General features: G+C 36.5%; 1 protein-coding gene across 2 annotated transcripts in view; it reads left to right on the top strand.

Annotated features, from left to right (window-relative positions):
* The first annotated feature begins 5985 nt into the window (after window positions 1-5985).
* The window catches only part of TMEM196 (transmembrane protein 196), a 50380-nt gene continuing 30027 nt past the window's right edge, over window positions 5986-26338 (top strand). The window contains exon 1 of one of the 2 annotated variants that reach the window (XM_036863677.1): window positions 5986-6132. In XM_036863677.1, the coding sequence (XP_036719572.1) occupies window positions 5986-6132 (147 nt within the window). Of the gene's footprint in view, window positions 6151-26338 lie in introns of both variants that reach the window. The other variant, XM_036863676.1, reaches the window with a different exon arrangement.

Raw genomic sequence — 26338 nt, 5'->3', positions numbered from 1 at the left:
TGTGTTGGGTCTTCGTTTCTGTGCAAGGGCTCTCTCTAGTTGTGGCAAGTGGGGGTCACTCTTCATCGCGGTGCGCGGGCCTCTCACTATCGCGGCCTCTCTTGTTGCGGAGCACAGGCTCCAGACGCGCAGGCTCAGCAATTGTGGCTCACGGGCCCAGTTGCTCCGCGGCATGTGGGATCCTCCCAGCCCAGGGCTCGAACCCGTGCCCCCTGCATTGGCAGGCAGACTCTCAACCACTGCGCCACCAGGGAAGCCCCATATATCATTTCTTAATTGTTCTACAGTAACTGAGTCTCTCTTAATTTTTTTTCAGTCTTTTTTTTTTCCTCTGTGATTTAATTTGTATTGAGATTTTTCTCTGTGTAATTTAATTTCTGTTGTTGTATCAATGTTCACTAATTTTTTCTCCTTCGGTGTCTAATCTAATAAATCAGTGCACTATTTTTCATTTCAGATATATAATTTTTCTTCTATAGGAATTATATTTTGTTTTTTGCTACAAATTCAGTTTATGTCTTTATTATATTAATGTTTTTTCTCTTCATCTTTGAATGTATTTCTAATACTTATAATAGAAGTCTTCAAGTGTTAACAAATTCCATCATCTCTGAAATCCTGGTTATGGATCACATTTTCCTGGTTGTTCATATTTCAGGTATTAATTAGTATAGATTGTGAGTGTTACATTGTTGAATGATTGTTTTTGTCATTTTATTTAAGATGTGTTAGACTTTGTAAGTTACTTACCAAACAGATTGACACTTTAGAAGCCTGTTTTAAAGCATTTTTATGCCCGATATAGAGTTGCCTTTATGCATAGTTTAGCCCCACTGCTTATGTGTGCTCTACCTGTTTTCTCCACCAAAGGCTGAGTATTCAACAAGAACTCTCACTGGCTATTGTGAACCTGAAAAATTTCCCAGACATCTTGTAAGCTTCAGATGTTAGTTCTCTGGTCATTCCATTTCTAGCCTTGTGTAGTTGCACCCCCTGATTTTGCAGCTTAGATTTAACAAGAGGCTCAAGGGAGCCCTGTGGAGATTTATGGATCTCTTTCTCTATTAAACACCCTCCTCTCTAGTACTCTGTCCTGAAAATACTGGGTACCTCAGCCTCCAAGAATTCTGCAGTTTTTCCCGTGAATTCTGTTAAGACTACTGTGCTCTGCTTGGTACCCCTCTTGTAACACAGCTTGTTAGATGCCTATAGTCAAAAGACCAGGAGAGAAAACCTTGCTTGTTTCTCTTCTCGCAGGGATTAAAATTCTGCTCTACCTGTCGTATGGTATCCTAACACTGTTTATTTGAATATATTGTAAATAGTAGGAGAGTAAATCCAGTCCCAATTACTCCATAAAGGCTAGAAGTGTAAATAATCACACTCTTTATTAAAAAATAGATGTCAGTATAAAATACATAATTTGGGTTTTTTACATGCTTAAGTCATTAATAATCAAAAGATATTTCAGACATAAATGGAAAATTGTGATAAATACAATACTGAGTACTATACTTATTCTAATTAATTTTCATAAGCACTGATGTTACTATTAGATAATGACTTCTAAGCTATATTATCACTAGAAGACAAAAAAGGCAAAAGATAAATTCAGGATTAATTATCTCTTCTTCTTAAGCTTTAAATAAGGAAAAAAAGGTCCTCACAATGTTATTTCCTTTTTTCTTTTTTTAGCAGAATTACTTTATAAAGTCCTAGCTAAGTCTTAGGTATCATCATTTCTAGACACACTGACAAGAGTATTGAAATATTAAATAGACTTGTAGCACTTAAAAACTGCTATATGATTTGTAATAATTTTGTGATTTTTATTTTTCTTCATCTTCTATACTACACTGGTCATTCAGTGCAGTTCCTAAGATCACCATACAAATTTAGTTTATAATAGCTTGAACAATTTAAATCAATTCTCAAAATTAATCAGTTTAAAATTTTGACCTTTTCATTTACTAACCTTATATTAGTGACTGAATTGATTATTTCACCAACTTACTTGACTATATTGAGACAGGTGGTATTTGTTTACCAGCTCCTGGATTTTCCTTTTTCCATGTATTAAAATTTCTATATATGGCATAGGGAATATAGTCAATAATATTTTAATAACTTTGTATGGTGAAAGATGATTACTAGACTTATTGTGGTGATCAATTCATAATGTAGATAAATATCAAATCACTATGTTGTATACCTGAAACAAATATAATATTGTATGTTGACTATACTTTAATAAAAAAATTCTATAAATCTTATTTGGGTAAATGGATGTATGAACATCTCAGAACTCTTAGATACATATTGGCAGAACTTAAGTCCGTAAAGAGAGCAATTACAGAGGATTTTCTTCTGATTCGCTAGTAAGTTTAATAAAAATTATTTTGAGATTACCTATACGTTCATATTCACTGTATCCTACATAAGCCAGCAGGTGGCAAACTTGAGATTTTTTATACTATTGCTCCTATTGAGGAAGTACAAGTATTGAACCATATATCTATCAATGGATCTTATGAATAGCTTTTTTGTTGTACTGTAACATAAGAAAAATTAAACCTTCTAATTGTAGAGCCACTGGTGTTTAGATACCAATGTATCAATACTTTATTTGTGTTTCTCTTGATTTATTGTTCTATCCTGTAATTCTTTCTCTAACAAATAATTTTGAGAGATAGAGGATGCCAATTGAGCCCCCTCCCCTTTTTTTTGTCATGATTTCCATGATTAAGAATAAAATTTAGTGTTGCTGTATTTAATTGGGAGTGGGGATCTTTCCATCATTTAAAAGGGCATGGAAAATATAATTTGTCTCCCAGAACAAGTAATGTAAGATATTTTTGAAAGTCCTAACAACATTGATCTTCATGTTGTTAAATACAAACAGTAACTTGTTCATGGTAACGATTGTTTTTATTTTATTCCTATAAATATTTCTGTTTTGGTGTGACTCATTGGTAGTCATTTATAAGTGAGGATGGATTTAATTTCTTATTATTTTAAATTTTTATTGGAATATAGTTGATTTACAACATTTTGTCAGTTTCAGGTGTACAGCAAAGTGAATCAGTTATATGTATACTTGTATTCACTCTTTTTTAGATTCTTCTAGTATTGAGTAGAGTTCCCTGTGCTATACATTAGGTCCTTATTAGTTATCTATTTTATATATAGTATTGTGTATATGTCAATCCCAACCTTCCAATTTATCCCTCCCTCTCCCCACCCCCTGGTAACCATAAGTTTGTTTTCTACATCTGTAAATCTATTTCTGTTTTGGAGATAAGTTCATTTGTATCCTTTTGTTAGATTCCACATATAAGTGATATCATACATGTATATTTGTTTTTCAAAAAATGAAGATTGGTTATAGTCAAGCATATGATTAGGCCTTGGGTTTATAAGAAAACACATTTCTAGCCATTGCATTCAGAGATGAAAATTCAATCATAATTTACTCATTTCTTTCTCTCTGGGAAATTCGTCCATTGTTAACACTACCTCTAAAAATTAATTTTCCATCCTGTAAGTTACACTCCTTTTTATATGGCTGCATTAAGCAGTCTACTTTAACACTTACTATAACTTTCTCTTCCAATGGGGAAGAATATAAAAAGAAAAAAAAAGGAAAACAGTGACTAAAGACAAACAAAAAGTTAGGCAACATAGTTACTCCATTATTTCTACATATAAATTGGATCATTTAAATGACTTTTACAAGATTTAAATAAAATAAACTATCCTTTATTAAAGCCAAAAACTATATGAAGGATTCTAATGATTGGCTGTTTGGTGGACTAAGTTTTCAAGAAGTGGAAGGTGAATTCACTAATTATTGAAAATAAATGTTTGAGTTTTTCTCCAAATATCACAGTAGCTGAAGACTCTTTAAGACTTATTAAGACTCTAATAATTCATAATTCTTCCTTCCTTGCTTTTTGTTAAGGGAAGAAGACTCAATTTTTCTAAAATGTGGAATATAAATACATCAAAAGGAAAATAAATTATCCTGTACATTTGAATTTAAACTCTGAAAGAAGCTCTGAAACTTAAAAAAACTAAAATGAGCACTTATGATATAGATTGTATATCATTCCACTTTAGTGTTCTCAGCACTGGGGCCTTAAAAAAAAAAAAAAAAAAGCTTCTAATCAGAGGAAGCTGCCCTGCTCTAGTCAGCATGCATTCAGAGGTCAAGATGCCCTGGTCTTGTGCAATGTGTTCTAACTCAATCCTCCTTTCTTCTATTTTCCTTCAATCCATCTCCAAGTTCCCCAGAAACCAGTTTTTGAGAAAGATGACCCATAAACATCTTCTCATCCTCCCCACTCCCTGGATCTTCCTGGTGGAATACCTTGGGATTTTTCATGAAGTAAAATCAGGGACATGAAACTGGGCCCAGACTCAGTGATACCCAGACTTCTAGAGTCCCACGTGCATCAGACTACAACACAAAAATACCTGAGCCATAGTTGGCCCTTGCTCTAAGGATTCTGACGAGGTCAAACTGTCATAAACAGTTGTGCAGTGAGCCAGATTTTTGTTTTTAATAATTCCCTTTCCAATGTAGTACTTAAATATACACATCTCTTGAATATGAGTGAGAACACGCAGTCCCAGGCATGTGGTCTGGTGATGCCACCCAGAACGCGTAGCTGCGCTGCTAGGAGAGAGCTGGGGAGGAACCGCGGCCACTTCCCCCGCAGGGGTGAGGCCCCAGCCAATTGCATCTTCCCAACCTTCGGACATGGAAGGTGACAGGTTGTGACAGCAGGGAGTGGCCAACTCCTTAAAGCAGGCTTGAGTGTAACTCTTCTTGAGAGAGGAGTTCCTTGATGAGTGTCCTTTGGAGTCCTAGTGAATTTAGGAGTCTGTATTTTCTCCATCCCCTGTGCTCTCTCTCTGCCTTTCTTTACACACTGTGCTCCCACGTCACCCCGTGTACACGCAGAAGAAAGTTTTGTACAGAATGAGCCCCGTGTTGACGTAGGCATCACCTCCCCTCCCATCTGGACAGAAGCCCAGAAGGGAGCGAGAGGGGGGTTGGGGGAATGCGAAGGTAGGGATCGCTTGGATCCCTGTGGTAAGCGTCCCGAGGCGGGGCCGATCAAGGGCCAGACAAGAGTATTGGTTCTGGACACACAAATAGATCAAGCTTTTCCCTCCTCCATCACCCTCTTAAATCCCAATGAGGTCACTGCAATGAGAGAGAATCAGATCGAGAGAGAATCAGATCAAGAGAGAAGGGGAGGAAGAGGACGACGACGAGGGAGAAGAAACCCAGACGGAAAAAGGCCATCAGACAAGGTCGCTTTTTCTGGCGACACAGTAGCTGTGAGGAGTGTGGTGCTGAATATCATCTGCCCGCTCAGCCTGGGGACCAAGGGACTCGTAGAAGCACTTTGTGTTACCACGAAAACAAAGGAAAGGAGACGAGAGGGAGGAAGAAGCTCTGAGCAGTTCCGCCTTGGATCTGGGGAAGCAACGCTCATCTACTTGGCAAGGAAAGAAAGGGGAGCCTGAAAGGGTTTGGGAGGCTGAGGAGGCAACGGGATTTCCCTGCGGAGACTTGGGACGCGGCAGAACTCTGGACAGCGCCTCCCGAGCCGGATTGCAGGCTCGGGGCTCCGGAGCTCCGTGGCTCCCCCAGGGTTCCAGCTCCTTATTGAAAGCCCTTTCTCCCGGTGTGCTCTCCTCTCCTGGACTCCGACCACCGAACCGAACCGGGAAAATCCTTCTACGATCCCTGTCTGAACGTGCCAGGGGGTGGAGCGACTCTGCCTCTGACCCGGTCAGGGAAGAGGGTCTCCAGTTCTGGAAATCCAGTCCTTGTGGATAATGCTTCGCTGGTGAAGAAAGAAAAGTTTTGGGGTCTGGTAGGGGGCAGAAGGGGTGAGGAGGATAGCGGAAGAAAGAAGGTGGATGGTTGGCTTCCCTCTCTGATCTGGAAGGAATGATGACCGAGGAAGGATGTGCACCAGCGGTCAGATTATTGGGAGCCTCTTGGTTCTCTCTGTGCTGGAGATAGGGCTGGGGGTGTCCAGCGTGGCCGTAGGAGCGGTCAGCTTCAGCCTGGCCCTCCGAGAGCACAAGCCGCAGCTTGGAGACTCGTCCCCGGTATGGAGCGGGGTGTGTGTACGTTGAGCCATTTCACTCTCTCTTTACCTCTTTACGGTGATGGTCAGTGTGCGTGCGTTAGTCACTCCCTCCCTGGGGAAGGAAATTATAAATCTCCTCTGGCTTGCATGTAGGTTCATGTTGGCAGGCTATACTTCTTTATGTTGTCCTTTATTTATTAGTGTTTGTTTTTTTTTTTTTCTTAACTTGACTTGATACCAAATTAAATGGCTTTGTTTAAAGTTGGGGGGAGGGCAGTTTCCACTGGCTGAATCTGCAAAAGCCTGCGGAGTGGTGCTGATTAGGGGCATTACACCTGTCAAGGGCAGACTCACTTAGCTTAGTTTCTTTTACAAGGAAAATCAAAAGGAAAGTGTCATTTCATTTTCTTATACCAGGAACAAGCAAGGATAGAATTGTGCATTTATTTCTGGGTAACACTGCCCAAAGTACACTAAAGGCAACACCGGTATCACAAAGAGAGAAATGGGGTGTGAGTGTGAAAGGAGCATTTTATCCCAGAAAACACTGCTCTTAATTTTCCCTTGTTAGCGTCTATAGAACTCCTTTGTAAGTTCTAGGCAATAAGTTAAACAACAGATTATGATATGTAACACTCTAATTAAAGAATAACTCAGCTTAAAGAGTACCTAATGCTCAGAGAAAATGTCATAATTTTCTCTAGGTCAGAGGGCAGACCCAGTGAGCTTCTTGTTTATCTTGTGAATCTCCAGGAAAGCTTTGGAGACCCATTCCTTCCACCAAGGATCAATAAAATAACTCAACACTATTCCTAGTGTGAGCCTAATTGTGAAAACCAGCTTTTCTTCTCCTTTAAGTTATATAGCTGCTATATCCATATCCTTCTGGGTCTCTGGCTCGATTCTGTTTTTCTCAGATAATTTAATAGGATGTTATTCTGTCACAGATAATCAGTGAGTATAATTAACAATCATGGCTTAGTCATGCTCTAGGTCACTGAGGAAAAAATTATTTAGAGTTCAAGAATAATTCTGAAGCAATTTATTTTTGAGAGAAGTTCTAGCATTCTTAAAACTGGCATACTTGTACTTTAGAAAATTAGTTTTTATATTTTAACTTTTCAGAGTGAAGTGTTTTTAAATTGCAGAAGTTAAAAAAAAAAAGAAAAATATTGTTCAATTCTAACATTGAATTTTTCTAGGAATCCTTGTTCTGAATTCAATAAGTTACCACTAACCTCAAATAATTACCTTTTTCTTTATTATGTAATTTTATCAATGTATATTTTAAATTTAAGTATGAAAGACTAAAAGGCAAATCTTCAACCTAGTAATTTTACATCTTACATGTAGTAGTGATTATTTTGAGATTTGTAGTATTATTTATTGTTATTATTATTTAAATTGAAACTGTTAGACTTTAAAACTTCTATCAGACAGTTGTCAAAATTAACTGTCAAAATTAACTGTAATGTCAACATTTAAATCACGGGAAGAAAATGTGATCTTTTGGTGGCTTATGAGGAAGAAGCCTCAAATACTCTTCAAATCAATTCCCCTCTGAAATTCAAGAAACTGAGTAAATAAATGTAGGTTATCTCTACGTAGCATTAAAGTATCCAGTTTACCTTCAAGAATAAAAAAAGTGGTTACATTTGCTTAGTGTCAAGTAAGAAAAATAATTAATTGATTTTTTTCTTTCTTTCCCAACTATTTACTATTATCTAGGTGAGTCGACATATGTGTATGTACAGAAAATGAAAATTCTGAAGCAGCTCAGTGAAAAGCAAATAAAATAATTATACAGTCATTATCATAAAGAATTATTTCCAGCTTTAACATTTTGTTTCCTTAGAGTAACCAAAATTCACCTAGGATTCTCAAATAATAGTTTCAAATTCTATTGTCTGATTCAGTTTAAAAAAAAAATCCATATGATTGAATGAATGGATTTAAAACTTGAGCGCTCAAAGAGTTGGTCACTTTTATAAACTCAACATAAAAAATCAAATTTGTGAAGATATAAATATCCAAATTTGATCTTTGTTTATCACATTATAGGCATGCTAAATTGATTTTTGAAATAATTTTTCAGAGGTCATTTGTGATACAGTCTGAATTATCTCTTAATTCTGGCAATGATGAATTCATATAACCAATATTTATAGAGGGCTTACCATATGCAAGGTGTTTTACTATTTAACACAAAGCCTATTAAGGTGAATCAGAATGCCTAGCAGAGGAAACAAGATGGGTATGTCGCCAACTATCAGTAGTGAGAAATTAGTTTGACTTCAGGGAGTTACAGGAGTAGATAAAGGGGAGAGAGGAAATACCCATGGGAGAACTATTATTTTTCTCTTGATCTTTAAAGTTTATTGAAACTTGGAATTAATGTATCACAGTGTTAAGTAATGTGTCACAGTATGAAATCTGGAGTTTGCCTGGGTACAAATCCCAGCTCAGCCATTAGCCATTTACTATCCGGATGACTAGCCAAAGTTTCCTCATACTCTGTAAAATAGGGTTGCTAGAAGTCGCAAATGAAATAATGCTCTTAGTAAAATGCATGGTATGTACTAAGCACTGAATAAATGCAAACAGCTAGTACTGGGTGCATAGACTAACAGTGAAGGGCATGAAAAAGAGAAACTTTTAGGCAGCAAGGATGAAGACAAAAAACTGGGACAGGATGGGTTGTGTTTCAGGTAGAATAGGCTCTTCTATTTTTCTGGGGCTTAGGTGTGTGAGGGAGAGATAAGGATGGAAAGAGTGGAAGGGACCAGACCATGGGAGGCTGTGTGCCAGTCTAAGGCAATAGACTTATTTCCTCACAGTTTTAATATAATAATAATAATAGTAATAATAATAATACCAATTCTTAATTCCCAAAGAGACTGCAGGAATATGCAGCAGAAAACTAGATTGAAAACTACTAATCTCTTTGGTATTTGGTGAATTAAAAATCTGTGTTATTTACAAACAGTGGATGGGATTTTATATTAATTAACCTTTCAGGTCATAGTGTATTATCAGAGTGTATTTTGATTGGTGCCATGAAGTTTTATTCAACGCATAAATATCATTATTGCCAGATTTTGAATTAAATTTTAGAAGCCAATGGAAATAAAAACTGCACTATGAAGGGATTACTTATTATAATGGACCTCAACATCATAAGCTTTTTTCTAGGTCAAATGCACTAAGATTTCAGGCAACTATTTGATTATTTGGACTTAAATTATTATTGGATATTTTTGGATTGTTGGAAAAATTATTGGACCAAATTTTTTAAGTGGCTTAAAAAAAGAAAAAGGGCTTAAAATCCACAAGGTGGATGCTTATACAGACTGTCTCCAGTCACTATTTCACAATCAGGCAAAGGGTACATCCTGGGACCAGGCTAAAAGATGTGGGCAATTAGAAGGAACAATTACTTAACTATAATTTCATAGTGAAAGAAAGCTATAAATGCCTTATAGGATTTTGGCTGCCTCCTGATTCTTTGTTACAGTTTATATAGACACCTCATTGAGAGCATGAAAGAATACATTATTACTAGATAACAATAAATGAACCATTGAGTAAACTGCTTTAGAAAAGAGATAGGCATGGTGAAATATAATTGATGTGTAAGGTATATTGACAGGGAGTTAAATAGACAGGGCTATGTTTCCAAGCTGCTGTGGGATAGTCATTTTTCTCAGTCTCATTTTTCCAGTGAATCATCATTTTTCCAGTGAATCATCTATAATGGAAGTGGATTATATTTAGTGGTACACAGATCCAAGAGAATTTTATTTTGTTGCTCTAAGTTGGTACTTGAAAAATCTAAAGATTCAAATGGTGGTGTCCAGAGAAGCATCTGATACTGAGTTTTATTTGATACATACCATGCTGAATTCCATCCATCTATATCTGATATTCATTCTATAAATTATATTAAAATAACTTTTCTTAGGCTCCTTACCCCACATGTAAAATAGTCTTTTAAAATATTCAAAGTTTTTCTGATCAAAATCATATAAAGTTTGAGTGATTTTTATTGCTTATTTTTCTGAAGCATACTTGATTTGTACATCATAACTTCATCTGCTTAAAAAATCCTATACTTTAGGTGAGTGAAATTTATAGCATAATCAAGTCACATACTTAGTATATAGACTCCTGATTCACCATGGCAACAACTCAGCCAGTGGTAAGATTGTGTTGAAATTCACCTACTGTACATTCTGACCCATACCATAGCACCACAAATGAGGTGCTGTGTATAAATGATACTTGCTAAAAAATGTTATTTCTAATATTTAAGTCTGCTCAGTTCATTTAAGGAAAAACAAAATAAAGTGAAAGAAACCCCTCAAACAGTTACTTCAATTGTACAAAATTTGAAGCTAGTGTGTCTCTGGCCAGATAATACATCATTTTTCTCTAAAGTTAAAATATATAATATAAAGGACACATATAATTTGTCATGAGATGAAAACACTGCCCCTATCCTCAGAAAAAATTACAAATGTACATTTATATCCAATTTTTAAATTTTAATTATATAAGTAATTCATAAATATTGTTTCAAAGGGTTAAAAAAAAGATCAAAACTGAAGTTCTCTTCCCTACCACCTCATCAAGATTAGCCACCATTATAAATTTAGTGTGTAATCTCAAGATATTTCTTTATGCATAAATAGTATTGTTTGAACATATAGACTAATTTTAATACCAAGTTTCTGGATATAATAAAGCCCCTTCATGCACTCTCTCTAGAGCCCAGGTAAAGAGTATCTTCCTTATCTGAGTCACACTCTTATACTCAAGTCCTACTTGTTATCTACTCAAGTCAGGGCAATTAGATAACTGGCAATTAAATAAGTTAGACAAGCTAAACAGTTGGAAAATGTAGTTATTATTCAAGGAATCATACTCTTGTGTCAAAAAAAATAAAATGCCGATTTCTGGTGTTGATTGATAATGGTAAGATGGAAGAAAAATGGTGAGTTTTGCCATTATCCGATGATATTTTTTTGTTTTAGTCTGTATTTCACCCACATGTAAGTGACATGTGTTGAAATTTCTATCCAGAGGCCATGAAAAATTCTGCTTCAGGATTTTGGCCCTTATTCAAGGGTATAACTGGTCTTGAAGAATTTGCCATAGAAACATTAGGGAATAAGTGATAATAATAACATCAGTCACCTATTTGTTGACAATTTGCTCCATACAACATGATCTAGACAAAGTCACATCTTTTCATTTGGATGTTTTTGCGTAAAATGTTCAAGTTGGCTCTCTATATTGACTTAATTATTAGCCAGATCATCCAATATGTGCTTTGAATATGGCTAAGCAATTTAACTTTCCTGTATATTCACTTAGCCCTCAGATAATACTTAATTTTATTAGTAGATGGGAGGCATAACCCAGCCCTCCAAACTTCATCCAAACCTATCTTTAAAATTCAGTAAAAATTAGAATAGATTTTGTTGTGCGTGTGTGTTTACACACCCACCAAAGGGGAAAAACCCCAACAATTTTCTGTTCAAATGATGTTGGCTCATTCACTTATGAAGTGAACAAAATTTCATCCTACTACTGCATTATATATATATTGATACATAATTCTATTCATTCAAATGGCATTTCTATACCTAAATGAGCCCAGAGTTGTTCAAAATATTTAACTTTATTGTCCTAATTTAGTCAAATTACAAGGTGGTTACTCTGCAGATAGGTGTCCATGTTGAAATACATGGACAACGGCAGAATAATTAGAGGATAGTATATAAAGACTCTCATTGAGCATCATTCTAGGAGAAAAAGAGAGAAAGAAAAGACACTATGTGACTACTTTCCTCTGTGATGTATAAAGCCATGCAATCCTTGTCATGAATGCAGATCTAATCTATATATACTTTACTCATATTGAATGACAGATGGGATTCATACATCTCACTCAATATTACTGTAGCTCTGGATAACTTATGTTTCTTCACTGAGTCAAGGAGTACCTATTTTACGGGTTGCTGTGAAGCTAAGACAATGCTTATAAAGCTGTCAGTAATGAGCCTGGCACAAAGTAAGCGCTCAGTGAGCATTAGCTGCTCCTTTCTTCTACTGCCCTGTTCGGCTCCATGACTGCCTGGGACCACTAACCCACTAGTGGTGCACTGGTTCTTAACATTTGTCCAACACCCTTAATCAACTCTAGTTTGACTCATCATTTTTGTTTTTGTTTTTTGTTTTTTCTTTTCATGTATAGTATGTAGTTAACTTTTGATTTAATCCAGGTATATACATGAACAACTACAAAAATGTACCAAAATATCTACATTAGAGAAGTCATGTAAATATTCAGCTTAAAACCGAATGGGGAAACAGCTGCTGCTGTAAGACACCTCTCTCTTTGTTTTTCTTTTGGAGGTGGAGAGGGTGGTAGAAACCCTGTGATAAAAATATTTGATAATCAGATAAGTTAGACAATTATCTAAGTTAGGCAAGTCAGACAGGGGGGATATGGTAACTACTTTTTATATCATAAAACAAAGTCTTCGAAACACATATAAAACTATATGTTACTGTCATAAAGTCAGAATAAAAGTACAAATTAATACTTCTGACAGAGATACTCAATATCTTGGAAATTCGTATGGTTTTGCCCTAATTACCCAAATAGCTTTTGAAGCAATGTTGATTACATGTTGTACTATTAATAGATTCATCAATGAAATATCTAGATTTCAACAATGACTCTTATAATGTTAATTAGTGATCATGATTTTTAGCGCCAATATTACAACTCAAGAAGCAATTGAAAGTTCCTTTAGTTCATGATCTGTTATTAAATATTGGAAAAAATTAAGGCAAAAATAAAATATTAGTGGTTAAGTGTATCACCTTGGGGGAGAGGGTGCCTTGAGCTTTTTATCCTATAGAAATAATACTAGACATGATTTATTAATGGTTAACTATGGTCTATATGCTTTCTCATACATTTTATTTCTAATTTTAACAACTTTGTGAACAATGTAGTGTTTTATAAAATTTATGTAGGAAAAAGAACTTACCTAGGGTCCACCATTATTTAATCAGCTGAGTTAGTATTTAAAGCCAGAGCAGTCTTATTTCAAAATCTGTACTTCTTTGATTGCATTGTGTGGAACATGGGATATTTTCATGAAAAAGTCATTCACTGAGGCCTGACCTCATTATTTGCTCCCATCCCTGTATCTACGAGTTAGGCAGGATGGCATAAAAGCCGGGTCCCGATCACTGTTTGTATCTATTTTCCGGAAGAGACTGATATAGTCAACTGATCAATGACACAACCCCGATGTTCTCAAAAGAGTGTGAGATAATAGATTAAATTGTTCCTATCCGTAAAACTTAAGCTTTAGCCTTGAAAAATAAAGCTAAATTATGCATCTCAAATAATCATTAAACATTATGAGGACAAATCAGGAAGACACAAAATAACATATTTGTTTAAATATGTTCAGAAGGAGAGGTATCAATGAAGGATCAAGGGTATTCTTCCTCATGGAGGGAGAACTGTACCCAGGCCTTGGAGATCGGGCAGATTTCCAGTGGGCAGAGGAAAGATGATGATGTGCTAAGCAGTTATTAGTATGTGTAAAGTCATGGAAAGGATAATAAAGTGGAGAGTTTGTGGAGGATTGAGGAGACTAAACTTGTTAGAGCAAAGACATGTTCACAGAAAAACTGGTAAGTGAAGATCTACCTCACCTGAATAGGATGGGTCCAGCTTCAAAAGGGTCCTGAAAGAATGGTAAGACTAGTCTGCTCTTGATTCCCAACTAAGCTTGGTGAGTTCTGCTCAGTAGAACTTGGGGATCGTGAGGCCAAGGCAGTGGGGCCAGGCATTGCTGCTCAGTTTCAAGGCAAAACACCAGCCCTTGGTTCCAAGATGTGTATGCAGGATCAAGAGAAAGACTTGAGGGAAATCTTGAGACTTGAAGGAAGTGAAAATCTTTCATCACAAACCTAACTCCAACTTCAAATGGCTTTCCTATTATTGACGGTGGATTTGTAAGATCATAAGTTCCTTTTGTTCAGTTATTCTTACGGCTGCCTGGCATACAAAAGTAAGAGTTCATTTGTGTAATTGGAAGTATTGGCATGACACACAGAAATGAAAACAGGTTTTAGAGGTATTAAGACTTGGGTTCACATTCTAGCTCTAGTATTTTCTAGTTTTTTAGTTTGAATGATTTGAATTATCTCACTGAGCAGTCAGCTAACTCATTGGTAAAATAGCAATCCTACTACCTATCTCATGGAGTTTTCCAAAAATTAAATGTAGTACTTCCATAAAGGGCTTGATAAATGCAGTAACTGTGACTGGTCCACAACAATGACTGCACGCTTTTGCCATGTTTCTGGAAAAATCCATTTTCTGTGTGTGGTTTCTATTGTGCATTATAGACATTTTATTTCTATACATTTCTGAAGGGGAGCTTATTGTAAGACCGTTGATGAAATTGACCTTGGACTCAAGACTTAGCAACATTTAGGTCATATATCCTCTCTTAGAAAATATGTACTAGTCATAACCGATTTTGGGCATTAGTAGTGGTGATTTAGTGTGCTTGTCCCAGAGTCCCAGGAATATTTTCTAGGTCAATATTGAGATAAAGAGGTATAATTTTTGTTTGTTCTATCAAATACAGATGTGTTCTTGATTTTCTCATTAATTTTGCTGGGTTGTTGGAATTTTTAGTTCTTTCTCTACTTGTTTTCTGCCAATTAATCTCCTATATAGATTACTCTGAAGAATTAAAATAATAATTAATGATAATAATGATGACATAAATAATAACAGCAATGGCAGCTTATGTTTATAATATACTACATTGCCTAAGAATTCCACCTACTTTTGTTATAACACTTAGCAGGTGAGTTTCTTCACTTAAGGGATGAGAACCTAAAGGGTTTAGGATTCAGTGATTTAAGATCGAAAAGCAAAATCAGTTACAGGTGTAGGGTAGAAACCTAAATCACCTGAAGAAAGAATGTATATGTATGTGTGTGTCAGTGTGTGTGTGCATGCGCCCATGCAGGTGCTCATACATGTACAATGGAGATGGAGAGACAAGTAATTCCTAGGAGGAAGTCAATAATTATCACTGATACACAATATAAGCTGCATTTAGGCTGCTAGTGCCCTGATTTGGGGGCAAGTTCACAACGTCGTGACCCTCTATCAGCTGCCTCTCATCTCCATAACTGGCAGGCTTTCAGAAACTGCCAGGCATGTTGGATGGACATTCATTCGTGGTGTTGACAATTCTTAGAAAGAGTATAACTTCTACCCTCCAGTCTCCTGTATCCCCTGGATATTTTCAACTCTGAGAGGACAGGCCACAAATCATAGAATCAAAGCTGGCATATACCCAAGGAAGTATCTCTTTTCCTTTCCTCTTCACCAAAGCTGTCTTCTACAATTTTAACTTTATTAGATCTTCCACGTGTATCAAGTCGTGAGCTTGATATTTGAATGTTGCCCAAATATATTATAGTATTTAAGTTAATATTATTTATATGACACGAAGGAATCTTAAACATAAAAATACAAGTGAAAACATTGCAAATTGGGATAGCCCACATTAATGTAAAACTACCTTAATTTACATAAAAATGTTATTATGAAATATATAGAGCTCCTGTAAAATGTATATATATAAAAAGTTGATGCTACTTTAATAAGTAGAATGTCATGGACAGCATTATCTGTATCTGGATGTTGAATATTGATTGCATCTTCCTTTACTTCCCTCCAGAACTAATCATTTTTTAAAATTTTAAGTAAGTTTGAATTTTAAAATTCATTTATATGTTATATTTGGCTAAAATAAAACTTTGGACTCAGGAGGTAAACTCTTCTGAGTTTTTCCTATCTCTGAAATAGTTTTATTTTGTTTTGTTTTAATAACGAACATGAATAATGACTATACCTAAGATTTACTTGGACAATTGCCACTTAAATATACTGCAAATTCAAAGTCCCTCTTGCTGAAAATTTACAAGTTTAGTTAAAATTTTCCTTGCTACTTTTGGAGCAGAAATAGCTCGAACATCAAAAAGCCTTATTTACTTAGCATACTCAAAATATTCAACAGATTATTTTTTACAAAGAAAATCTATCACAAAGAGTAGTTGTAACAGAACACAATGCATAATTCATTAAATACAAGAAAGATTACATTACCTAAACCCTGAGTGGGGGTGTGAAAGAATGAATGGCATTCTGAGCATCAAGGCTGATTCTTTCTAAAGAAAGAAAGAATTCCACACTGAAGGATTTGGGTCCCAGGCCAGTAAGAAGTTTCTGAGATTTTTGGACTTGGGTTCATTTAGAAGAGCTTGGCCTGCCGATCAGCCTTATGCTATGTTTGATGCTTTCTTCTGAAATTCATTCTTGCGTGTTGATAGTTTCATTCAGTTACTTTGCAGTCTCTGCAAAGGTTTCTTTCACTACTTGCTGTGCATCCCCATTTACTACTGTGGGGTTTTTCTTTCCATTTCTCCCTTGAGTGCTTTTGGTGTAATTTCTTTATTTGCTCTGGTTGCCTCTTACCCCATGCTGTCTACTAGGCTACCAAGATGGCCTGGTGCTAATGGAGGACTGCTCGCTTATCACATCAGCGTAGCTCTTGTACACTTTATCCTCTTGGTATTTTATTTTCCTGTGAAGGTGATTATATTTGTGAGAGGTAATGGCTCTGTTGATAAAAAATGTACATTTACCCTTTCCCAGTTGAACTTTAAAATTTTTTTAAGTTTCAAATTTTCCTGGAGTGGAAGAAACATAGTATATGGATCAATGTATATAGAATGCCTTACTTTATTTCAGTGTTCTGTTTTGGGATGGAAAACAAGAAATTAGATCTAGCTGAAGGGAAAAAAAGAACACTGCATATTAGCAGGATCTGCCATAGACTAAGAAAAGAAAGGAATATAAATAAGAAAGTAGAAAAGTGACTTATTTTAAAAATGAACGCTTTGCTGAAAATGCAGAATAATTGGGAGAAAGCAGAGGCCCTTGAGGAGATCTATAAATCTAATAAAGGCAGAAAAAGCCCAGGAAACTGCGTTGTTAGATAGCATGGTCAGGGCCTGGGAACCCCCCAGGGGTTAGGCTTATGAAAATGGGGCCAAATCAACGTTGAAGTCAGTGACAAAGACACTTGATCAGCCTGAGCTACATGGTCTACACTGGGTTGGGATGAGTCAAGAAGAGGAATGACAGCACGGTATGGAGGAAGAGCTATGGAAAATGAGGAGAGTCAAGTTCCTGTTCCCATTCTCATAAGCCAGATGCTATTCTCCTCAATTCACTTTCTTATAAGATTTCGTTAACAAGTATTGATTCCACAGCTACGACATTCTATGCTCTGAGTTAGGTTCTGAGGATTTAGCAGTGAATAAAATTATCATGATCCCTGGTCTTCTGAAGCTTAATTTAAAAAGGAATATAGACGATGAACAAATAATGCACAACTTAACAATTAAATGTTGTACCTGTTAAATAGGAGAAGTATAGGCTTATGAAGACTATAACAGTTGTCAATAATGGGAGAATCAGAAAATGCATCTCTAAGGAAGCAATATTTTCTGAAGGATGATGAGGCATTACCCAGATAAAGAGGGAAAAAAGCATTGTTCCAACCAAAGGGAATACCGTGTGTAAAGACTCTGAGATATAAAAAGATCTATGTGTTTGAGAAACTGAAAGAAGGCCAGGGTAACTGGAGTAAGACTAATGAGCAGGAGGAGATATAAGGCACTGGGTGAGGTGAAGAGACAAACGGAGGGATGAAAATCACTTTAGGCTTTATACATATGGTACAATGTTTTTATTTTCTCCTAATTATAATAGGAGCCACCAAAAGATTTTAAGCAGGAAAGTAACAGGATTATACCTGCATTTAAAGAAGCTCATTTGGGGCTGCATTTAAAAAAAATTTTTTTTTGGAGTCAGACAAGTTCTTAACTTGTCACAAATTAAGTCACAAGTCTAGTTAGGAGGCTGCTGGGGTGTATGAAGCAATAGTTACATGGATGAGAGTTAAAGAATAAAATAAAAATAGAATAAGAACAGATATTTGAGATACAGAGTTGACAAGACTTTGTGTTTCATTAGATGCCATTGTAAAGTATTAAGAATGAGTCTCAGATTTCAGGACTGAGCAACTGATAGGGTCCTATTTACTCTTGAGATTAGAGGATTAGAGAAGGAAAAACTCTTTGTGTGTGTGTGTTTGTGTGTGTGTAGGGGATAATTGTGTATGGTGGGAAGAGATCAAGGATTTATTTGTGATCTGTTAAGTTGGAGGTGCCTGTGAGACATCCAAATGGAGAGATGCTGTGGGCTATTAGATGGGTCTAGAGTTCAGGGCTGGAAATCTAAAAATGGGAGTAGACTGTAAATACATTAAATATATTTAAAGGTATTTAAAACCACATGACTTGTAGAAACCACCCAAAACAATGCCTTCAGTTACTGTTATATTCAGAAGCTGGACATTCAGAATTTACTATAATACTCAGAAGTAGAAAAAAGAGACTGAGAAGTTGTGACCAGAAAAATATGCTAAAGACCAGGAGAGTGTGTTATCAGAGAAGCCCAAAGGAGAGAGGTTCCTTGTAAGATGAGGAGTGAAATGTGGAAGTCATTACTTACTTTAGCAAGAGAAGATGAAATAAAACATGGTGCAGAAGGCAGTCTGAAGTCTGAGAGAGAACGGGAAGTAAGAATGCAGAAATAGTAAGTGTAGAAGCTTGGCAGTAAAGGGAAGATGGCGTAGAGAGAAAGAACAATCAGTGTAAAAAGATTTGGAGTCAAGGAAGGCTTTCATTTTTAAGGGAGATTTTGGAACACTTTGGCATGCTGATGTGAATAATGGAGTAGAATGGGAGAGTTATAAAGGGGGAGAAAGAAAGTCTTTGAGTAAGTGAAGGGTGATTGAATTTAGAGCTAAAATGGAGGTTTTGTGTTGATAAGTTTTATCTTTGTTTCATGTAATAAAGCAAGATAATATGAGTTAAGATGCAGAGCTTGTCACATCTAATGGTGAATAGAGAGAGGATTCTCTGACAGCTTTTGTGTTTTCTGTCTAATTTGATATATGTCAATAGCTAAGGGTAAAGAAGAAACAAATGTCTGGTTTGACTCTGAGAACATGATTAAAATGTCTTCTCTCCCTCTTGACTGAGAATTATAATTAAGTCATACAATATGAACAGGATAGAGACATAAAAATAATTTATTCCAATTTCATTTTACAGATAACTAAACAAACCCAGAGAATTAGCACTGGTGGCTAACTACAGAACCAGGACAAGAGTCCAAGTCATCTAATTCTTGGTCTAACACTATTTGCCAAGATGCCTCAAAACATTAAATATTATTAAAATAAGTGTTCAACCAAAAGGATAATGAAATTATGTGGCTATGCCCCAAACTGAACAGGAATGATCTCAAATTATTGGCACTGCTAACTATCATGGAGATGTAATAATTATTTTAACAGATTTCAGGGGTTTCCTCCCAGTTGGGAGTTTCAGGGAAACAGCTTTCCAAAGAAATTGTGAAATTGTGAAATTGTGACGTGTTCTCCATGGTGCTTTTCCAAACTGACTGAGATAAGCTAATTTTTTTTTTTTTTTCCACATTGGGTCTTCCTTGCTGTACGTGGGCTTTCTCTAGTTGCGGCGAGCGGGGGCTACTCTTTGTTGCGGTGCATGGGCTCCTCATTGCGGCGGCTTCTCTTGTTGAGGAGCACTGGTTCTAGGCACGTGGGCTTCAGTAGTTGCAGCGCACGGGCTCATTAGTTGTGGCTGGTGGGCTGTAGAGGGCAGGCTCAGTGGTTGTGGCTCACGGGCTTAGTTGCTCCGCGGCATGTGAGATATTCCTGGACCAGGGATTGAACCTGCGTCCCCTGCGTTGGCCAGCAGATTCTTAACCACTGCGCCACCAGGGAAGTCCCAAAGCTAATTTTTAAAAGTTACTAATGTTTCCAAACCCACAAAAGCTAGTGATCAATTTAGGTAAGTAAGTAGATTGCTTTCAAGAAGGCTTTAAAAACAAATTCCAAAGCTCATTTATCAAGCTTTATGCATTTGTAGAGCTTGGACAGGGAATGTCAAAGTCCTGTAGTTCTGAATATTTTCTGTCCGAGGCTATTCTTTTTAATTTAAACATCTAGAAATCAAAATTAAGTCAGATTTAGTACAGTTTGCCTAAAGTGGCTAGAAACAAATATGCGTATGCTTATATATATATGTATATATATGTATGTATGTAAAATGCCCTTATCCAACACTGTTGTAAAAACTGTCAAAATATTTTATAATGATAAATTTCTTTAAAGGGCCACACTAAAAAAAAGGTGCTCTTTTCCATAAATGTATCTTTGGCCATGAATATAGCAGAGTGTACTTACTAGTGATGGGATGAGCTGAGTTTTCTAGTGTGACATTACAAAATTAAAATATCATTATGAAAGGTTAGCAATTTTCACCACCTTTGTACCCCAATTACATGTAGTTGAAGGAAAGGATTTTCTCAAAGGAACTGTTCATTTGGCGAAAGAGGTGTAACTTTAACTTGTAATTTTTGCTAATGTCTTTTCAGCTCTAGCCAAGGAGTATCATCAAACACCTTCAGCTCTCAGACCTTCAGAATAGTCTCTTAGAGGGATACTTGAGGAGTTAATGAAATATCGAGTTGAAAGTATCTACTGCGTTAAAAGATGCAAGTTTGGCAGACATCATGCAGTGGGTTATCAGGAAACTTAGGCCTATAGAGAACAAGTTGCATCTAGCTCTCACGTAACTGGAATTAACTAATTTAGGAAATCATTGTATCTCTTGGGTGATATTTGGTGGTTGGGGGGGGGGGGCACTTGTTTTTCTTTGACTTGTGACCATAACTAGGGTTAGGTATTCTCTAGATTTCCACAAATAGAGTAGCCACTAGCCACATGTGGCTCCTGAGCACTTTAAATGTGGCTAGTCTGAGTTAAGATATAAGTGTAAAATGCACACTGGATTTCAAGGACTGAGTAGGAAAAAAGGACATATAGTACCTCAAGTTTTTTAATGTTGATTTCATGGAAAAATGATAATAGTGTGAATATATTGAGGTAAATAAAATATATTCTTAAAATTTTCACCTTTTTCTTTTTAATGTGACTACCAGAAAATACAAAGTTATACATGTGGCTCACATCTGTGGCTTAGGTTAAATTTCTATTAGACAGCTCTCATCTAGATATGTTTTTCTCACCAAAAAAAAAGTAGTCAGCTGGTCAAGAAAATTGTCAAGCTTTGTTTACCTAAGACATGAACTATAGATGAGGAAAGCCTTTTAGACAATTGGAGTTCTTTGCGAGCTGGGAAGGCTGTGTTGGCTTAGTCAGCCGGTAGAGACACTAGAAGCAGCTACGTGTTACAGTACAGCATTTCCCAGAACGGATACCTAAGGAGCCTGCTCCCATGACACGAGCCTTTCAACCTCTGTTTTTTAAATGGTGATATCAAAGACTCTGTGTGACTTTTTGTTAAAGGGATTTCAAATATTATTTGGCAAGTATCAAAAGTGTTTTGGGAGAGGAGAAGCTTTTTCCCATTTCTTTTACTAACCTGAAATTAATTAATTATCCATTCATCAACATATATTCAGTGAACTTTTTGTATGTGTGAGGTCCTGTGTTAGTGCTAAAGTTTTAAAGATTAAAATACGTAACACCTGACAAGAAGGAGTTCAAGAACTTTTAGAATGACAGCTATATAGTGAATAATTACCATAAAAAATGATCAGTGCATCAGTGTTATAATAGACATGAATATAATATATTTTGTTAGGTTCTGACTAGGAGTACATAGAGAGATTGAAAAGGCTTCACAAATAATGGATCTTGATGTTTAAAAAATAATTTTCCAAATAGAGGGAGAAAATAAACATTTATTGGCACCTGCCATGTCCCACAGTCAAGGCTAAGCACTATCACGTGGGTTGTCTCTTTTAATTCCATAATCATGTGATATTAGTATTAGTCTCCTCATTCTTATAAAAGGAATGGAGAATATCATTTTATTATAAATGATAGAACGTGTCAGAGAGCTGTGATATATGTCATGGTAGATACTGGAGAAATATTTGGTACATATGGTCAGTACTGGAGAAGTGTCTGCTGAAAATGAGTGGAGAAAAAATAGGGTTGCTTGGTTTACGGATCAGAGAATGTCAGAGCAGGGAGAACGTCACAAATCCCATCCAGTTCATATCCCTCCTTTTAAAGATGAAGCCCAGAGAATTCAATTGACTCACCTAATATAATTAAATGACAAAGGAAGACTGAATGAGAACCTTTTTTTTTTTTCTCAGTAGTGCATGGCCACAACTTGTTAAGCCCATGACTACAGAAAGTAATTCTATCACAAGCTGCACTTTGGTAACAACACATTATTTACTGCTCATCATTTACTGCAAGCTTTCAGCTTATTTGTACAAGATTCCTTTCTGTATTCTACTATTTAGAGCTGCAATTACAATATTATTGCTAATTTTTCACATAATTTCTCCTGTTTTGAAATTCTGATGATTTTCCCTCCTCTTTCCTTGCTTTCCTAAATATGTGTTCCTTTAACAAGACCCATCTTGTTGAGATAGTTATGGTAATCTAAAGCTTCAGGATATACACAGGACCCTAGAGCTTCCCAATAAATCAATTCGACAGATAATTACTGGTCTTTAAATGAAGTGCTTTGCTGAGAATTTGAAGATAGATAATTATCTGGACTCTGGATTTAAGGGTTTTATAGCTGGTGGGGGAAATACATGTAAACAATAACAGATATTGAACATGAATTCCTCTAAGTGCTTTACACCTATTATTTTATCTAATATTTATAGCAATTCTATGAAGTGTGTTCTCTTATGTATTTAATTAAAGGGAAAACTGTAGCAAATTAAGTAACATTCTCAAAGTCACACAGCTGGAAAATGATGGAGCCATGATTCAAACTCAGCCAATTCGATTCTAGAGCAGTCATTCTTAATCACTAAACTATTGATATATTGACTCCTACTAATCCAAATAAGATTAAATACAGAATGCAGTGTATGAAAATCCTGCGAAAGGAAAGTGAAGGGGGAGACAGATGGCGCAAAGGAAAGTGAAGGGGGAGACAGATGACTTCATGGAGGATGTGTTTTAGTGGCAAGTCTGGAAAAAAATGAAGTAGGGAGGGGTTGATGGGAGGTGAGGAAAGAAAGGCATTTCAGGTTGGTTGCAGACATGATCCGTGGAGAGCTTGAGAATGGTAGAGGATATTGGTTTCAGAGCACAGAATATGAAGAAAGACGAGAATCTGAAGAGGTAGGGTTGAGCTAACTGTTAGAAACTTGAGTACTATACTATGGGATTTGAACTTACACTTTTTAAGAAATGGACAGGTACTAAAAACGTTTTAAAGGTTTTGAGGATATAAGTAACAAGAGTCAGTGTATTTTAGGAATAATCACCTAGGAAGCAGTGTGAAGAATTAGAGCCAGGGGCATTATGAATATCTTTCATATTAAAATTTAGAATCAGGATGAAGGTAACTCCAGTAGGAATGGGCATTAAAAGGGCATATGTGAGCAACTTTATGGAGATAGATTCAACAAGACTTGGTGGGAAGCAGGTTATGAAAAATGAGGGTGGAAGAGATTGGAAATTAAGGCTGCCTTTCTGCCTGGGTTAAGGAGAATGAGAGAGTTTCACAGAGATGAGGAAAACAAAAATGGAGGCATGTGTGGAAGGCAAGAAAACAAATTAAGTTTAGACAAGTTGTGCTTTGTTAAGTCATTTATTCACAAAATATTCATGCGTCAATTTATAACAGACTTTGTGTTATATACAGGGAATACAATAAAGAACAAGACGATGAGGTCCCGACCTCAAGACAACTACAGTCTATGGTAGGGAGGCAAACATTAAACAAATAAGTATAGAGATAAGTATTTAATTACAGTGCTACAAAGGAAAGAGTCAGGATGCCATAAGAGCATAAAATGGGAACTCAATCCAGAAAGTTAAGGAATTCTTCCATGAAGAAGTAGTATTTAGGCAGTCATATTTAGATCCTATTTAGATCAGGGATAGTACTTAGCCAGTCAGAGAAGAATAGGACTATTTCAGGCTAAGGAAACAGCATATTCCAAGTCCTTTCCTTGAGTGGGATGAATTCCAAGAAGTTAAGAGAGAGATCGGTGAATGTTGAGGTTGTAGAAGAAGACAGATCATGAAACGGTTTATAAACCATGTAAAGATTTTGGATTTTTTTCTTAAAGACAATGGGATAACATTAAAAGATGTAAAATGTGGAAGTAACAAGTTCAGACATGGGTGGATTTGATGAAGGCAAGGGTGGTAAGAACAAGTTGAAAGCTTTTGCTGTAATGCTGATGAGAGATGTTAGCGGTTTGGAAGAGCGTGGAAACAATGGAAGTGAACAGAAGCAGGTAGATTTCAGCTATGTTCTGGAGACAAAAAGAAGAACACTGTGTGGTTCACTGCCTGTGGTAGATGAGGGTAGGAAGGAGGTGTCAGTAAGCCGTTCCGGATGTCAAGAATGAGAACTGGTTGCATGACTGTGCTATTTCTGAAAGTGAGAAATGCTGGAGGAGCAAAATATTTTCAGGGGGAAGATGACTATTTTCAGGCGAATACGCTCACAATATTTTCAGGGGTAGAAGATGAGGACATTCTGAGTGTAAAGCATTTTTGTGAGGCACCTCGGTGCCTGGTCCCCCTAGCTGGCTTCATTCTTAGTTTTCACACTGTGGCCCCCAGCAGTTCTCAGGTCATATCATCACTGGACCAAGGCCAGTAGAAAAGACAGTCTGCTTCCTGGCTGATGAAACAAAATTTCTAAAATATATTCTCTTTCCCTAACTTGACCTTAACTGTATCTTGTGGTCACATCTGAAGCCATCACTGTGACAAGGGGACAGAACATCCTAATTTATTATAGCTGGCTCACAGGTCTGTGGGGGATGAGAAGCACATGACTGAGAGTGAGAGATGGGTGGTTTTCTAGCAGAAAAATGAGGTACAAATTGCCAGATAAATACATTCGGAAGAGCAAAAAACAGCTTTCTACCACCACACGTAATCAGTGATGCCATAGAAGTGAATAAAAGAAAGAGAAAAATGTATAGTGTGAAATTTGGGGAGGACATCGTTGTGAAAAAGACAGTTGGCATTCTGTTTCAGAGTTTAGATAACGGTCAGTACTTGATGTACAAGATGTGAGAAGTTGTTGGCAGAGAATAATAGTTCTTCTACCAAGAACACAGAGTGAGAAGAGAACTGAAACTTCAGGAATAGCAGCCTATAGCATAAGATGGAAAAAGAATCCAACAATGGAGGCTGAGGAGGCCTGGGCAGAAGAGTAGGAGGACAGCCGGGGGAGTTCAGTGCCATGGAATCCAGTGAGGAGACTATTTCAAAAATAAAGGAATGGCCAATACAGTGTCACTGATAATCTTTGAACGGGCAATTTTAGTGAAGTGTGGGAGTAAAAACTGTATGTATCACTGTATTTACTCAACAAATAATTACTGAGAACTTACTGACTGTGAAGTCCTGTGACCAAGAATCTTACTCTTCCACTCCAAAAATTTAGAAAGTGTGCCCTATAAACCAGGCACCATGCTAAGTTTTCTGGGTGGGGATAAAAACTAGAGTAAAAAAGAGTCTCTTTCTAAAGAGCTTACTGTCTAATGATATAGATAATAAACACATGAATAACTGTAATACAAGGGAAATATAATAAGGAACATTAAAAACAGGTGCCTAAGATACTATGAGAATTCAGAAAAAAAGATGGGATCACACCTGGTGTGATTTGAGATGGACCCTGGAGAACAGGTAAGAATAACATTTTGTAAGCAGAGAAGTGAATATAGGCAAAGATGATAAACTGAGCGTGTACAGGGATTATTAAGTTCACTTTGGCTGTAGGATATCAGCAAGAGACCAGTTCGCAAATTAGGTTGGAACTACCCATCTGGGCCCTGATGACAAGCCAAGAAGTTTGCTGAGCCATTGGGGAAAAAATTGTATGAGGCACTAAAAATCATGCTTAGAAAGAACTTAGGATGACACTGGAGAAACGGAAGGCAGAGATGCTCTAGAAAGCTCGTAGATAATCCA

Source organism: Balaenoptera musculus, chromosome 9 (assembly GCF_009873245.2).
Source record: "Balaenoptera musculus isolate JJ_BM4_2016_0621 chromosome 9, mBalMus1.pri.v3, whole genome shotgun sequence".
Classification (NCBI taxonomy): domain Eukaryota; kingdom Metazoa; phylum Chordata; class Mammalia; order Artiodactyla; family Balaenopteridae; genus Balaenoptera; species Balaenoptera musculus.
The sequence above is the reverse complement of the archived record's forward strand: the minus strand, read 5'-3'. Positions and strand labels throughout refer to the sequence as shown.